The sequence below is a fragment of the Hyposmocoma kahamanoa genome, unplaced genomic scaffold (assembly GCF_003589595.1).
Source record: "Hyposmocoma kahamanoa isolate Upper Pololo Valley unplaced genomic scaffold, ASM358959v1 114, whole genome shotgun sequence".
Taxonomy (NCBI): domain Eukaryota; kingdom Metazoa; phylum Arthropoda; class Insecta; order Lepidoptera; family Cosmopterigidae; genus Hyposmocoma; species Hyposmocoma kahamanoa.
The window spans coordinates 3,294,075-3,311,264 of record NW_020653383.1 but is presented as its reverse complement, the minus strand read 5'-3'; the positions used below and the strand labels follow the sequence as shown (position 1 = coordinate 3,311,264).

The window sequence follows — 17,190 nt, the reverse complement described above, 5'->3', positions numbered from 1 at the left end:
AAATCATATTTTAAAAATGCATAATAATTATACAGGATTATTCGTAAAATGCTAACAACCAGGACTATATGTATTACTAATATAGCAGAAGAGCTGCTTGTGATAGAGTTCGTCCGGACAAGAACCTACTGCTGCCTTACCTATTTCTGCCACCAAGCAGTAATATGTACATTATTACGTTCCAGTTTTGAAGAGTGCTAGTGAAATTACAGGCACATGGACTGGTCACCTTATGTCTCAGAATGACGGGGTATTGGCAGTGATCTTAGCGATTTAAAACTCTGAGCGACACTGCAAGTACTACGCTACGCGTGTCGCTTATAACCAGGCGCACGTCTTGTTCGTCTCGTCATTTGGTATTATAAAACAAAAGTAACATCATAAACAACAACTTTCGTTCCATAATTTTTACACAAAACGTAATTAATTTACCAAAATAGACTTTTAAGTTTTTGTTACACTATCTGACACTTTTTAGCAGACTTCAAAAAAGGAGGCGGTTCTTAATTAATATAATAGAATAGAAACCATTTATTACATAACGCCACCACACAATAATACACAGTAAAAAATTTAAAAAAGATACGGTTAATTAAAACTTAAATAAAATAGAATAACAAAACAAAAAAAAACGAAATAAATTTAATTAAAAATAAAATCTTAGTAATAGGTAATGAAATGACCACAAAGATAGTCAACACTATTGTGTACTAAGTAGATGTCATGTGTGCGGCTGTGGCGTATGTAAAAGGATCCGCTCAACTAATGTCACCACCGAGAAACGGCTGTGACGCTGATTTTCAGTGGACCCTAAAACTGAGTGGGTATTAGGGTCCACTACACTACACACTACAATTAGACTGTTTTTTTTTGTATGTATGTTACGTGATTACTCGGGCATTTGTGAACCGATTAAGCCGCCTCCCAGGCAGGAGACTACTCACACAATCCTGCGCATGGCCCACGTATGAAGTTTCGCTTCGCAGGACGCATTGCAGAATTTACAGGATTGTAGGGTAGCTGTACGCTGCGACTACATTCTAAACCTGCATTGCGGGATAATGAATGCCCTCTTTTAGATGATTCTTTTTCTGTTGGAAAAAGGGTACTTCAGTATTGGTCCCATTTAAAATTGAAGAAAATATTCCGCCTCTAAGGGGATTAATCCAGCACAATTTCCGGTAACCGATTTCAAAAAAACTTGGCAAATAAGTAAATAAAATTCCACGAATTTTTGCTCAAAACTCATAATGATTAGATCTGTATTTGGTAGTAAGGTTGGAAGTTCTATCGTGCAAAGCGTCCTCCTCGACGAACCGCACCCCCGTTGATTTTGTTACAGCACAGAGTTATCACTGTTTTAAGCCATCTATTTATTTATTCTGATTTTTGTATGAAATTAAAATCTGATGAATTATTAAGTCATTGATCAAAAAATGTTGTTAGTAATATAGTCCTGGTTGTTAGAATTTTCTAAATGGCTCTGTATACATATATACAGCTCCAATTACTCTGACTCATCAATGGCTTCACTGAAACAAAACTTGTCACTTCACATCACTTAACATTCACATTCCTTCAATAACAAAGCAATTAGTGAGACATTTACCACGTTGAAAGAGTGCGTCGCAAGTAATTCATTATACCATTGTAGTGGTAAAATTTTATCGTTGGTATCGTATCGGATTGTTTGCTCTTGCCGGCGCGCGGGCGCCGATATCGGTGATTATAATGGTTTCAAGTTATTCACGATAACATGTTACTAGCGAGCGCCAAATCAATGTTCCAACATCCTCCTGTCGGATACGAGCTCTTTTATTGTTCTGTGGCCTCCTACAATGAAAGGATTTTAAATCAGTTCTACCAATAATAATTGCCTATATAATAACTGCCTCCATGGCCGAACGATTACCATGCTGGATAGCCACGCAGAGGTCCTAGAGAGAAATATTTGTATGGCCTACATTTATTTCTCTCGTTAGTTCGGGTGCAATTTGTGGTTGTCTATGTGTGTGTACATGGCGCGACACAGGGTTTCCCTAGTGCGAGTAGAGTGGATTTTAAATCTGTGTTAAGTAAGCCATTGTGTGAGTAGTAGTATAAGTGTACACGATTTAAAAAAAACATGAAAACTTTCAGGGGTCGAAGCCGCTGGACTGGTTTACTTCAGCTATTATCACAGTTTCATGTAATAACATACGGCGTTTTGCTTTGGGATAATGCCGCCGGTATAATAATTGGTAACGCCATACATGAATTCCCATATAATTTCTATTGGCTATGTTTTACTTTCGCATTCAAACCAATACCCGCTTCTTTGGTGATACTTTAATTTCATTAGTAATGCATAGCATCGAATATTTCTCTCTCCCTTTTTTCACTGCGTCAAAATGCCTTTGAGTAAAGGGAATAGAAGATAAGAAGTCGCCACTAGAGTGCGCTGGCTTCGTATTTGCTGGGTCACCTCGCCGCGACCACTTCGAGAAAAAGAAAAAAAGAAATAAAACAAGATCGAGATGCTACGCTGTTCTTACGGTGACGGACATTTTTTCATTTAAAAACCGCATTATTTTAAGTGATTTGGTTGCGTGTGAATATTCCCCTGGCGACGTACACCTCCAGCGTACACGGCCCTAACGAGGAGTAATAGGTTGCAAAACCTCCCAGCCGCTCCAATAATATAATGTAATCATACGTCAAAAGTATTTTATCACATGAAATTAATACGAACTACATGAAACAAATTATATATTTATAAAATAATCTCAGTACAGAGTGCTAAAAAACCGACCTCAAAAGTACGTGGAATTACGTCTATTTGTCAAGTTTTGTTGAAATATCCCCTAGTTCGCCACTATACAGGACTTGACACTGGAGATAATAAAAACCGGTTCTCACTACTCAAAGTATATTGAGAGAAAAACACCTTGAATTGGAGAAATAGCAAAATCAACCATTAAAATAATTGCTCCTAAATTAAAGTTAGGCACTATTTATAAAAATGAATTTTCTTGCGTGAACAGCCACCCTTAGAGGTGGATGATTTTCTTCAAAATAAAATGGGACCACTAAGGAAGTACCCCCTTTCCAACAAAAAAAGAATCATGAAAATCGGTTCACAAATACCAGAGTTATCGCGTAACATACATACAAAGAAGAAGAAAAAAAGACATACACTCGAATTGAGAACCTCCTCCTTTTTTGAAATCGGTCAATAAGTATCCTCAATAGTAAGAAAAGTATAAAAGTCGGTGACTAATTTCGTTCATAGCATCTCTAAATCTCTTTCCCGGAAAGTTTTCATTTTGAAAATGTGGCCTTATATACTAAAGGTGCGATTTTCTCCGTAGAAAAGAATCGGTACACAGATTTATGACACTTTCTTCATGTATGGCTTTTTGTTGTATATAATTTTGTATAAAAATGTTCTAAGTGTAAGTTTTATAATAACAAAGACATTTTTTTAAATGGTTAACATCTATCACATTATCCTCGAGGCGATTATGTAAGTAAAGGTATATAGTAGGTACTTAGTACCTACCGTTGCCTGTAAATTCTGGAAGTAGGAAATAAAACGTAAAGAAATAACAAATGTTAAAATAATTCTTTAATAATAAACAGTACGATACGCTTGGCCGTTACGATTTAAGAGGTAAATAAAACGTATGGAATTGTATTTTAGGACAATGCTTTTACTATTACGGCATGAAACGGTCGCGCCCTTGCGCTTCTAAGGGTCGTATTCCAGAACTCTACTCGATACTCAAGTCAGGACTTGAGTATTGCAGTGAGCTCTGAAAACCATACTCAAGTCCTTGACATTAGGGTCGTATTTCCAGTGCTTGAAATCATACTCAAGTCTGCTGAAATCCTGACTTGAGCATTGAGTAGAGTTCTAGAATACGATCCTAAGACTTATAAAAATTAATCTTCAACTCACTGAGTAAAAAATATTCTCCTTAAGCGCTAAGCAGCTAAGTTAGCTGAACTTACGTAGTCGCGGCATTTTTCATAAATATATTCACAACCAGCTAAATGAACTATGCGGGCTAACTACCCAACCACTGTAGCATCGTGCGAACGCAAGTACACAATACCAATGGCTCTGAGAAAGAAATGGCGCTACTGAAATGATTTGACGATTTTACTATTTGTAAACCATACGATTATAATATACATTTGTGGAAATGAATCAGTACGGCTACTGCTTTGAACGAAAAACTAGCGTCGAGTGGCAGCATGTGACTACGGCTCCGTATTTTTTTTAGCTTAGCTATGCATACAGCTACGTGAGCTAACACAGAAATTTAAATAAATACGCAATAGATTAATTTAGCTTCGGTCGAGATATGTATGACCTGCGCTTTACAAAGGGCTTTGAAAGGACTTAAAAACCAGTCAACATAAAACTACAATAGGTACTTATATTACTAATTTTGGTATTTATTATATTGCACTAATTTTACATCATTGCACTTATTTATTTGTTCATTTTTTATACAGATAAAGCATAAATTATAATTGACTAATTTTACATGAATATTAACTGAAAATAGAGAAGGAGAGAGAGATCGTACAAAAAATGTCAAACATTTTTCTTTTTTTTACATGTTGAACTTCTGGCTGAATTTCGATGTTATAGTTGAAGAATATTATTTGCACCGATGAATGTTATATTTTGAACGGTTTATCATTTGTATTATATTACAATAGGGTAACAAAACCACACTTCTTTTGATTTGAGCGTACATGGAATTAATGATCTTGGTCCGAGGGTAATAGTTAAATAGTTAATACTCTTTCTAGTTAATTCTAGCTTTGAACTATTTCTTTACACATAGGTCGTTTTTGTAAACTGTGCGTAGGTACTTCTTAAAATATTGACTATCGACGCTTTTTTACTGATTCAGCATTGTTTGCACTATACAGATGGCACGTCCGTTACGGTTCACCCTTTTGTCCTACTGTACGCGAAAGATAAAGCGATAAGACGAATCGATGCAAATATTATTTCGTACTATAACTATATCATGATTTTTATGGTAAATATAATAATTTCTTCGTTTGTATGAGCTCATGTGTGAAGTGAACGAAGTTCAGTCTTTAACCTCTTTACCTATTCGAAGCATTCAGTTTTCCTTTGATTTGTTCCAAAAGTACTTACGTAGTAGAAAAAACTATGCTTGGATTTTCTTTTCTTTTATTCCTTCTAATAGGTTTTTATAGAGGTTTCTTATAACTTATTTTTATCGAGTTCTTAGGTTTTCGCGATTGTTACACATAGGAAATGAAACTATTTTTCTTTTGACTTTTGACTGTTTTCTTTTTGACTGTGACACAGTCAACCGTGACCATGGGACCTATAAAGGGTCCGAAACGTCGGTTTGTTTGAAAAAACAAATATACGCGATTTAAATCCGGAAAAATAGTTTCATAACTTATTTTTAATAATATTTACGAAGTGTGACCATAGCGTCGGGCCTGCATCTGTTGAGTGATGGGGACATAGACGTTTCTAATGGAATCTGTACGGACGGGCATGTACTGTGAGTAGTCGTCGTCTCTGATCTTCTTCCGACGACTGTTCACCACGCAGGCGAAGTACATCAGTAGAACTGGAATTGACATTAGATATTAACATTTAATGGATTGTATTGTAACTTCTAGAAGACTGCTCGTAGGAGGTAAAAAAGTAGGAACTGGAAAGAACCGCGTGCAACTACCCAAGGCGTGCATCGCTCTTAATTTGGCTTGATTACCTATACATACGCACATTTAGAATGAAAGTGACCCAATACCAACTTTTTGGGAATACGCAAAATAAGTTTTGAAGTTGTGACATTTTTACTCTTGAAGTACTAAAAGGGCTTCGAGCTTCGGGCTTCAGCTTTATATCCCGAAAGTATTTACGTTTATTTTAATGTTTAACAATTTAGAAATATAATTTACAAAAACTGTAAGGACTCTTTTTACTGAACTTTTTTGTTGTCGTTTAGCAGAACTTTAAATAATTGTCTCTTTCATTTTCACCAGCTAAGTAAGATATGACCTTATCAAGAGTAAATCGTTTAACTTGTGAAAGAAGTCCACCAAGTAATAAAGTAAGTCGCGTTTGTAAAAAAAATAATGATTATTTCCGGAACGAAAACAGCTCAATTGCTAATCCGTCACCTTTTCTCCAACGGTGGTGGCGGTTTGTTTTTGTAAATACATATTGAACACTAAATATGGCATTTATATATCGACGCGGAAGTGTAATTTCAAACATATTACTGATATAGAGACCGATATAGAGAGTCTATGCCATTCGAACCTTGGCACAGACTGTCTATAATTTAAAACTCGCCGGTTCCAATTTAACATTATGCGCAATGATTTTCCAATTCGTTTTACAGTATACTCATTTTCTTCATTTTTTGAATTAGGTCACTTACATTCTAAAGGTGCGATATATTTTATATGGTAGGTCCATAGGAATGTGGATATCCATGTAATAATGAAACTTTTTGAAGTGAAGCCACTTCAAAAAGTAAATTTCACTAAACATAGTACGTACACCAATGCATAATTTGTATAGGTACTAAATTTCACGGGTTACACGTGTTTAGTATAGGTTTGATGGTTTTGTAGCAGTAGAGCTCCTTGTGAAAGAGTTCGTCCAGGGAAGTACTTACCTTACTTACTTAACTTACTTGCCTATTTCAGCCGCCAAACAGTAATGTCAGAATTATTGTGTTCCGGTTTTGAAGGGTAAGAGTGCTGGTGAAATTACCGGTACATGGGATTTGTCAATTTATATCTCGGGGTGACGGGCGCAGTGGCAGTGCCTCGATCGTTACGATGAAGCTCTGAGTGGCACTGCAACTGTTACGGACAGGCGTGTAGCTTGCCATCAGTCGCATGACTTGTTCGTCCCGTCACTTAATATTATAACAAAAATATTTGTATTTGAACAATAACATCACGATGATAAACTATGACATCGGCCTCCCTATGAAAATTTTCACCTAGCAGCTCTTTTATCTACATTGTTGAACAATTATTAAACTGCAATGGCAAAGCGTTTTAATTCATTTTGCGAAAACAATAATGTACACGGGGACCGTCACAATGGTTTTCGTAAAAAAGATCAACTATACTTTCTCTATGCCTGACAATAATAATGAAATTCTAAATGTAATTAATAACCGGAAGTACGCTGTTGCATTGTTATTGTATTTGTGACAGAGAAACTTATGCAATTCTTCTAGGAAAGTTGCATGGAATAGGTGCACGACGAACAAATAGCTCACAAATAGTCACAAATTGATTGTACATCAGTGGTAGGTACAGGTCGTAGATATTGGACGTTATGATTTTTGTAAGAATTTTTTTCTCAAACTTTTCGTAAAACAAAAAAGTGTCATACAGCCAACTGCTCATTAGCATTAGTGCCCGTAATTGCGAGAATCAAAAAATATTGTATACATATAGGTTAACGTGTAAGGTATTTTGCGTTTAATTATGGTGCACAATAATATATGAAGAGGCTGTATAGTAGAACCCTTGCCTTCCCAAATAAATGGGTGCAAACTTATTAAAAGAAATATGGTGCACGAATATTAATGTTAATATCTGCACCACCTTTCACAGAAATTACATTTATTTAGATTTCTGTGCCTGCTCGATATAATTTAAAATTGGCGGTAAAATAAACGAAAGTACTTTGAAGTTCTTTTTTGTTATTTCTATTTTTTGTATTGTTTATATTTTTTTCACGAAAATGAGTACTCCGCCTCATTTATAACAAGAAGCAAAATTTCTACTATTTGTATACATTCTCTTCCATTCTTCTTTATTTCCTCACATTGTTTGAGAACAGCACCATTTATATTGGAAGAGGACGATCATTTTCAGATGAACTGAAAAAGTTCATGTGCTCTATATGCGTAATTTTAACTATGGCATTTCTTTACTTATATTATATTATAATACTTAATTTAGGCGTTTCTCTGTTTTTGTCTCTGCTTATTACAAACCACATCGTTCCCAGATCACAGTATTCTTTACTCTGTGATATCACCGCACATTGTATTAATTGTTCTAATTATTTGCAGGACTTTACTTTCGATTATGAAAATATATGTGATGTATTGAGTGAAGTAAGTTAAATTGCATTTCCCTTACAGGATTATTTTTTACGATACCAAGTGACAGGACGATCAAATCGTGCGCCTGATGATAAGAGACACGTCTGCCCATAACAGTTGCAGTGCCATTCAGAGCTTTAAATCGCAAAGATCTGAGTGACACTGCCACTGGACCCGTCACCCTGAAACAAAAGTTGACACGACCTTTCTGTACCACATAATGCAATAAAAAGTATGACTGAATAATGTAAAACTCACAAGCTTGCAAGATGCATGCAGCGACAATTACAATAAAAATTGTGGTCTTGTCGATAGTGTTAGCTGGCACGTCCGGTGCTGAAGTATCGACTGACTCTGTCACATTTGTCGGTAAATCAACGGTAGAATTACTAGGAGTTGGAGCGGGACCCTCGGATTTATGGAGAGTATCGGGCTTCAGCACAAGGACGGCGATGCCGAAAGCCGCCACGACTAGACAGGCGATACTTTTCACCCATGCTAGAACAAGCCAGGGGACTGTGAAGTTCGCCTTTTTCTGAAAAGTAAATATACGATAAATCAAACAGGGCATACTATAATCTCAGTAAGGACTACTAAAAAACCGACCTCAAAAGTGCGTGAAATTACCCTCTTTCCAACACAAAAAGAATCAAAAAGTGAAGAAGAAAAGATAAAAAAGAAAAAAGAATACCTAAGTGTTCGGCAATTTAATTAATAATTATAACAAATAAGTGGAGTAATTTTACAAAACATAATTGAACATCATGGTGGTGAAACATCCTGACATTCCATAAAACATTTAAAAAAAAGAATCATCAAAATCAGTTCCCAAGCCGGTTATCGAGTAACATACATATAAAAAAAGAAACATACAGCGAATTGAGAGCCTCCTTTTTTGAAGTCGGTTCAAGAGAGTTCAACTACAATGCTTTAAGAACTCCTATTTAATGTTCATTTTATTATTTATAATGAACTTGATTTTTTTACGCGACTTATGCGTAGAACTAGAACCATAAAATTACCTATATTAACAATATTTTCAATACTACATAAATAATGATGGTATTTTATTATCACAACCGCCTCGTCGTAATTGGGTTTCAGAATAAACTTTGTCTGCATTCTTTAGAGTAATCGTTTAGTTCTCTATGAACGTCCGCAAAAAGAATGATGCAAGTAGAAAACTAAAATAAGAATCCAGTTCTGTTTTCGCGATTGTCCTACATAGGAAATTAAATTATTTTTCGAATATAAATCGCGTATGTTTGTTTTTTTAACAAACCTATGGCATTACGGACTAGATGTTGCGAATAAAATCCGGCGTTTTGTCAGTTGTGACCATGGGACCTGTAAAGGGCCCGAATCTGTAGCTTGTTTGAAAAAGAAAAGAAATATACGTGGTTTAGATCCGAAAAATAGTTTCATTTCAAAAGAAGGTTGTCGTGATAATTGCTGCAGTTCAATTAAGTTCTGTGGCTTCTGCTTTTCCAGCTTATAATATGTTCCTCTTATAAGGACTGACGACCTGTAGAAGGACGGGAGAAGACTCAGGTTGGGCAGGCGGCCCAAGACCATACATTATGGTTTTCTACATTTTGTGGAGGAATCCTGCTGAAGATAATCACGAACATGCATAAATGTAGAAGGTATGGGCTCACCATAAAAACTCCGCAAATAAGCAAGCAAGCGCAAAACGTCTCGAACAGCGCCATGATGGCCACGATGATAAATGCGGTGATTATTTTGATCTGCACCAGGGGCAACATGATGGCCGACCATACGCAGTACGCAGTGTCTGCTAGAGCAACTATCTGTAATTGAAGAATTTTCTTAAGAAGTTTTATAGAATTCACCTACTGTCGTTTCGTACAATAAAGTAAAACATTTGTCTGAATTCGTTTTACGCTTAATTACTACAAATGACTACAATATATGCTCGACGGTATTCTACCGTAACATATTTTTACCTATTTTGCGTTGAATAATACCTTGGTATAATAAAGTCATAAGTATACATACGTCAAAATTGCTTTTATCATAATACGAAAGTCATAAAAACAGTATACGAGTTTCATAAAACAAATTATCTATACGAGTATACTACGTGTGGCGGACTATAAGTTTTCGGAATTAATAAGAAAAAGATACTATAAATGGTCGGAAATGAATTTATTGTTTCTCAATGTATTCTCCGTTAGCTTTAATGCACTTTTTCATATGAATGAACCAATTTTGAAAACATTTATGCCACTCCTCCGTGACAATCTCTGAAACATATATTTCATACTCTTCGACAGCCTCTTCAGATGATAAAAATCGTTGACCGCGTAACTGGTTCTTAATTTTTGGAAATAAATGAAAGTCACAAGGCGCCAGGTCGGGACTGTACGCGGAATGGCTCATAAGGCCGAAGGGGGTCATGTAACGACGTTTCCGAGGCCGGCTATCGGACACCCACGTTGCGTCACACGTCGCAGACAATACGTGTAAATAATAATTAGTCAGTAGTGTTTTTATTGTATTATTATGTATGTTATACGGTATGTATGTAAGCATAGATGTTTTTGTTGTTCACCGCAGTGGACGGGCGATCATCACGATTTTCGTCACTGAGATTCACAAGACGGCGTTTGAAGAATCGTCGTCTTGCATGGTGCTTTATCGCCAAAAGAAGTTTGAAGCCGAGCAAAGCTCCGCTGAGCTGTTAAATTACACTTAAAGTCGTAGAAAATTATACTACGAAAATTTTCACGAGTTAAATCCACGGTGATGTAGACAATCAATTTCTAAAATGACGCCACAATATAAAATCAAGTGACAGTCAGATGAAACAAACTGTATTATACAGCCAAAGACTCCATTTTCAAATGTTGTAATGACTTTTTAAATATTGTGTATGTAAGTGGCCAGTTCCGGAAACTTATAGGGTGCGCCCTATAAGCCCTATGCATCGTATATGAAAAGAGTTATCTCCTTATTTTACTATCCTTATTTTTATCATTAAAAAGTTTTCCACTAATTTCGTTCACAGAATCTTGAAATCTCCCTCCTGAAAAGCTGTCATTTTGCAGATTTGGCGTTATTGAGGTTTTACTTTAGTCTTATACAGTTTTTTCTGAATACATGAGGAAATCTGTCTGGAGCAATTTACTCGTAGTACTGTTAATATTGTTATTTGCTCTCGTAATAAACATTTTAAGTTCGATTTTGTCATTCAATCTAATTATCGGGATTTTTTGAGTTATGTTTTAGCCCCCTACGTAGGGTCAGTATGTATAATACTTTATATAATATGATACTAGTATTAACTTAGTGACATTGGAAAGAAATCACTTCTTATTTCAACAAATTTGATTGCTAAACACGTCTTTAATAAATAACGTTTAGTAAAGGAATTTTTGACAAATTTCCATTTAGTGTTTATCGGGAAAATCAGCTGTAACAAGTGATTCCATATTTGTTCCGTTTGGTATCTAATGAACGCGAATAAGAAGCATTACGATAAATTTTAGGTACATACATTGTACGAATACGACCATGACAACAGTGAACTATCAAAGAATGACTAATTAGATTAAGTGCAACTACCAATTTAGTTGTATGAGTAACAGTTAAAGGAAATGTAATAGTAACAATAACATAATGGTAGTTTATGTGACTGTTACATAATGAAAGGCATTTAAATAAGTGTGAGGATTTATTTATCATACATCTCACGAGTGTTTTAATGCCTAATTATGTACAGTTAGTTACATACACTGCTTTATCTATACACATATATTTTAAGCTCTCTGTGATGTGTTCAGGAACCGCATGTTACGGCGAAATGGCGCAAATAAAAACTTTTCTCGCGCATGTCACACAACCGTAGTTTTTATTTTTAATTCATAGACAAACTAGAATCTGCTCCAATGATCCTAACGTTCAATTATTAACGTGTGTAATTTGTAAGTCAATGTGTGTAATTGTGAAAATTGTTTGCTATTGACATTTCATTTCGAATAAAACTTCATCTTGACTGATATTAGAATTGAGGTCTAATCAAATTGTTTTGTTTTTCAGAGATGTTCGAAATTTGAATGTAATAATAACATCGAATTCGATGTTCTTACGAAGCAATAATAACATTTTCACAGATAAGAAATTTGTTCTAATAAAACAGTTTACCTCTATGCTGGTCGTAATTTATGGTTTTTGAACACAAGAGAGTTTATGATATGTGTTTAGATAAAAAATAATAGTTCCCACACGGGCCAGAAATTGCTTTACAGTCGTGTGCACGTTTCCTTACGATGTTTTCATTCACCGGAAAGCTCATGGTAAATTTCAAATTAAATTTTGCAAATAAATACCGAAAAACTCAAGAGTGCTAACCCTGATTCAGATCGGACCCACGACCCTCTGCATGAGGCGGTAGGTGAAACCAATAGGCTACCACGGTTTTATGAAGAACAGCATATAAATATGTTTTATCCATATATACAGGGTTATTTGTAAAATACTAACAAGCTCACAAAACTATATTAACCATCATAAACAATCACTTGTGTTCCATGACTTTGTACGAAACAGGTATAATAACGATCAAAAATGAACTTTTATGTTTGCTAAACTTTCACTTGCTGTGCCTACAAGTATCAGGCACTTTAGATTGGTAGTAAGTTAAAACGTGCAAGCATCCTCCCCGACGAGCCCCGCCCGCGCTACTGCGTTTTGCACATAGATAGGTATCATCGTTTAGAGCAATCTATTTAAATATTTTTATTTCTGTATGAAAGTAAAATGTGGTGACTTATTAAGAGTCGATACTACCTCAGCTCCAATTGAATTTTTTCCCGTGCTAATACGGTTCATTTTGATTGGGTTGAGCGGCAGCGGCCATGGCTTTATTTCTTGATTTTTTTACAAACGAAATTAAATCCATTTGAAAAATGCATATCGCATACTATACGTGTTCTGATGATATAAAAAAAAATTGGTGTATGTTAAGTACCTACTGAATACAGCGCTTTTCTTGTTTTTTTTTCTGTCGTGAAAATTTTTAGAAATCGTGTTTTCATACCGTATAGTAATAACTTTACTATATATTTTTTCCAAAATGATTGATTGAACACTCTAATAATAATATTCATAATTAACTTTCACTGTGCGGAATCGACCAAAGCCATTTGAGGTAGTATAGACTCTTAAAAGTCATGGGACAAAAGTTGTTGCATATGTTATGTTTATGCTAGTAATATAGTCCCGCTATTGATTGACTTTATTTCAATATTCTTTTAATAACAAGTATTTGACAACATCACATACGTTGCTTTGATCCCAAAATAAGTAGCTATAAGCACTTGTGTTATGGCATTCGGAAACAACGACGGTAACACAAACGCCCAGACCCGAGATAATATAGAAAAGTTACTTTTTCTAGTGGTTGTTCTACACTCACTGAGTGGTTTTTGAACCCGGGACCTCAGAGATGGCGACACCATGAAAACCGATGTGCAAGCCGCTCGACCACGGAGGTCCTCATAACATAACATGTGGAACTACATACATACTAATTATTATTATGTAGGCTTGTTTTATAAATTGTTTATTGAATTCTCTAAACTGCTAGAGCCATCTATTTTGTTACTTTAGGTACTAACATGAATCATTCCTTTCCACATTTCATTTATATCGATAACACATATCACAAAACAATGACCATGAAAAATAGTAACATCGATGTTATACAACTCGTTTTACCTCGTCTGTAGGTCAAATACAGATTTGCATTTACAAATTCAGTGAATCTTCTCGAATTAAACAATTATTGTACACGGGTTTTTATTGCAACTACGTAAATTAGTTCCTCTTAGCTTAAAAGAAAAACTAAGTTTAAAATGACATTCCATGCTTACTAAACTTATAATGCTGATTATTTGTGCGCCAATCTCGAGACTGATACAACAACAACAGGTTGTTATGGAGAAACACATTTTGACACCTAAAATGTCACCAACACTAAATTGAAACAAAAATCACTTCGTAAAACACTTCGCAAAAGAGCTGCGAAGTAATATTTCGACAATAATAACACGTCTATGTTAAAAATACGTTATATGCGACTGTTCTCTGTGAATGTATAGTGTGTTATCATTTACTGGAGTTACACATGATACTAGTGGTGTCTACGATGTCAGATAAGGTGATAAAAAATGACTAAATGACGACATTTGCACTGGATTGGCCGCCATTAGGTGGCTGATCAAGTGATCATTTTAATAGCTGAATGCATTTTGAGGAAAACTTCATGTGACGTGACTAAATTTTATCCGGAGCTAGGTTGTCGTTTTGTTTAGACGCTTAATGTTTGTAGAAGACATCCGCGTTTCTCTTCCTTGTTAGTGCATATGTTAACTGTGATAAGTTAACATTACATTTTTAAATTTTATTTATGTTACTAAGTGGCGGGACGAACAAGTTGTGCGCCTGGTGGTTAGCGAAACGCCTAGCCACAACAATTGCAGTGCCATTCAGAGCTTTAAATCGAAAAGATCTTAGGGGCACTGCCACTGCACCCGTCAACTTGAGACATAAGTTGACAAGTCCCATGTGCCTGTAATTTCACCAGCACCCTTACCTTTCTAAACTGGAACGCAGTAATGCTCACATTACAGCTTCGCGGCAGAAATAGGTACAGTGGCAGTACTTCCCTGGACGAACTCTTTCAAAGGCGCTCTACTGTTTGCTGAATGTATATCCTAAATACAATGACAGTTAACTCATAGTTTAAATATCAATGTTTATGCTGCCAATTAAATTAGATTTACTTAGAAATGAATTAGTTTTTTAAATTTATAAATATGTGGAAAAGTAAAGTATAAAGTTGTTATTAGTCAGCCTTTAGTTGTGTCTAAGAGTTGGAGCACACCATATGGAAAACTTCTTGCGAGAATGCTTAAGTCTGTGCTATGTGCGCGTCTGTGGTAAGGACGTGCGCAAGGAGGTGCTTTCGTCATCATCATCATCATAAAGAAAGTCTGTAAAATGTCCACTGCTGAACATAGGCCTCCCTCAAAGATTGCCAGACTAGCCGGTCCTACGCGATGTGCATCCATCGGTTATACGCCACCCTTACCAGTTCATCCGTCTATCTAGTAGAGGGGCGTACCACTGAACCCGTCGTGTCTATGAATGCACAATTTGAATTTTTTTTTTCCGGATTTTAATTGCGTATATTTGTTTTTTCAAACAAACCGACGTTTCGAACCCTTTACAGGTCTCATGGTCACGGTTGAGGCTGTAAGTAAGTAAGGTCCGAAATCCGGAAAAATAGTTCCATTTCCCATGTGTAACAATCGCGAAAACCTAAGAACTCGATATTTACGAGTATTGTATAAAGTTAAATTGTTTTCAGTGTCACTAAAAAACTTCTTTAGGTACTGTGTTTTTCACCATTTTAGGGCGCGTTTCCATTATGTCGTGATGACAGATAGTCGTGCAGTTTAAAGTGTCGTGGCCTATATATTTAAATGAAGTCGTTCACACATTGAACAACACGATTAACTGTCGTTCATGACTTTTTTAGCGTTACGACGACAGACTGTCGTGCCAATGGGAAGAGCTAGAACGACGGTCGTCCGACGATAAATAAAACGTCATGATAAAAATGTGACTACAGATAATCGCAGCTTCAAACGATTCAGTCTTGCAAACGACATGGCGGCTGTCGTTAACTGATAAATTGTCGTCACAATCTAGTGGGAACAGCTAGACACGACAGTCATTCAGCGATAAAATAAACGTCCACGACACAGTCACGACAGATAGTCGTATCATGACGAAAATGTTACGACATAATGGGAACGTGCCCTGAGGCGCGTAACAAACGGGCGTGGCTCTACACCCGTAAATTATCCGTCTGTGTGTTTTCAACAAACAACCGAGTATATTCTGATGATTGACGAGCGTAACGATAACGGCACAATTTTCTGGTCTGTATTCAGCATTGCACTGTTCTAATTGGGCTGATAAAATAGGCGCAAGCTTGTTATCGTTGCAGGATAACGTGTGTACACATTAAATAATTATGTAAAAAAAATACGTACTTAATTTAAAAAACGGGGTAATCAACCAGTGCTACTGAACAAAAGACAATCAGCAGTCTGGAGATGCATATCCGATTTATAATTTCTCAAATACCTATAAAGCGTCGCAGTTATGTCCAGTTTATATTTAGTTTGAAAGTCGTGTTCTATGTTTACGTGATGGTTACATAACGGCTATATCAAATGAGTATTTCTTTATGCATGTATTCCGAATAGTGTTGCCCAATGCAAGACCAACCCCAGTTTTGGTATGTCTTCAATATACCTGGTCTTGGTTTTGTTATTGCACATTCAGTCTTGATCTTGGTCTTGCTGCAAGAGTCTTCATAAGTCTTCCTATTGCAACTCATCAAACTATCATATTCTATTATCAGTTGATTCAGTTTCTGAAACAAGTGGATGTATTTTGAGTACTTATTGACATAAGAATTAGCAATATTTTTACGATCGTATTGGTTGGTCATAATTTTAGGCATATACGCTAACCCTATGCCAATAAAACTAATTAATAAATAATACTAGTTACCCTGTGTTAAGGGCACAAGGCCCGCTCATTGATTACTTTTTAACTTTCGATGTATGTCGTTATTGATAATTCGCTAATTTCGCTAGTGCTTTTTGTTTTTTGCTACGCTTTTATCACAGGTACACATTATTTTATGTACTTACTTCCAATTAAAACCATCGATATAATAGCTTTTTGGGTTATAGTAATAGTAACTAACCAACTTTGCTGACAGAAGAAACCGTAATTTTGATATCGATACTAGGGAATGTCTATCAATAGCAATATTGATTTGAAACCAAATTTTAATGCACCAATACTTGACGCCCATGTTTGAGTTTGATGTAACTGCGAGACGTGGATCTGGCCGACTCAGTCTTATTCTTGCGTGAACCTTGCAGGGTCAGTCCTGATCTTAGTCATGCTATAATTAGGTATTCTTGGTCTTGCAAAAATGCAAGAAAAGCAC

General features: G+C 35.8%; 1 protein-coding gene across 3 annotated transcripts; it reads right to left on the bottom strand.

Moving 5' to 3' along the window:
- Positions 1 to 3,617: 3,617 nt before the first annotated feature.
- Positions 3,618 to 14,254, bottom strand: LOC113239668. Of its 3 annotated transcripts, XR_003311205.1 has the most exons (6): positions 14,027 to 14,254; positions 9,788 to 9,940; positions 8,388 to 8,664; positions 5,443 to 5,615; positions 3,916 to 5,244; positions 3,618 to 3,750 (listed from the first exon to the last, which is right to left on the bottom strand). XR_003311205.1 is itself a non-coding variant. In XM_026476748.1 (5 exons), the coding sequence occupies exons 1-4, from the start codon at positions 14,102 to 14,104 to the stop codon at positions 5,455 to 5,457; spliced, it is 669 nt and encodes a 222-aa protein (XP_026332533.1). In that variant the 5' UTR covers positions 14,105 to 14,254; the 3' UTR covers positions 3,809 to 5,244; positions 5,443 to 5,454. The 3 variants fall into 3 exon arrangements, 2 of the variants coding, with proteins under 2 accessions (XP_026332533.1, XP_026332534.1); XM_026476748.1 differs by lacking the exon at positions 3,618 to 3,750 and having other exon boundaries at positions 3,809 to 5,244; XM_026476749.1 differs by lacking the exon at positions 3,618 to 3,750 and having other exon boundaries at positions 3,809 to 5,249; positions 5,448 to 5,615.
- Between the last annotated feature and the right edge of the window lie 2,936 nt (positions 14,255 to 17,190).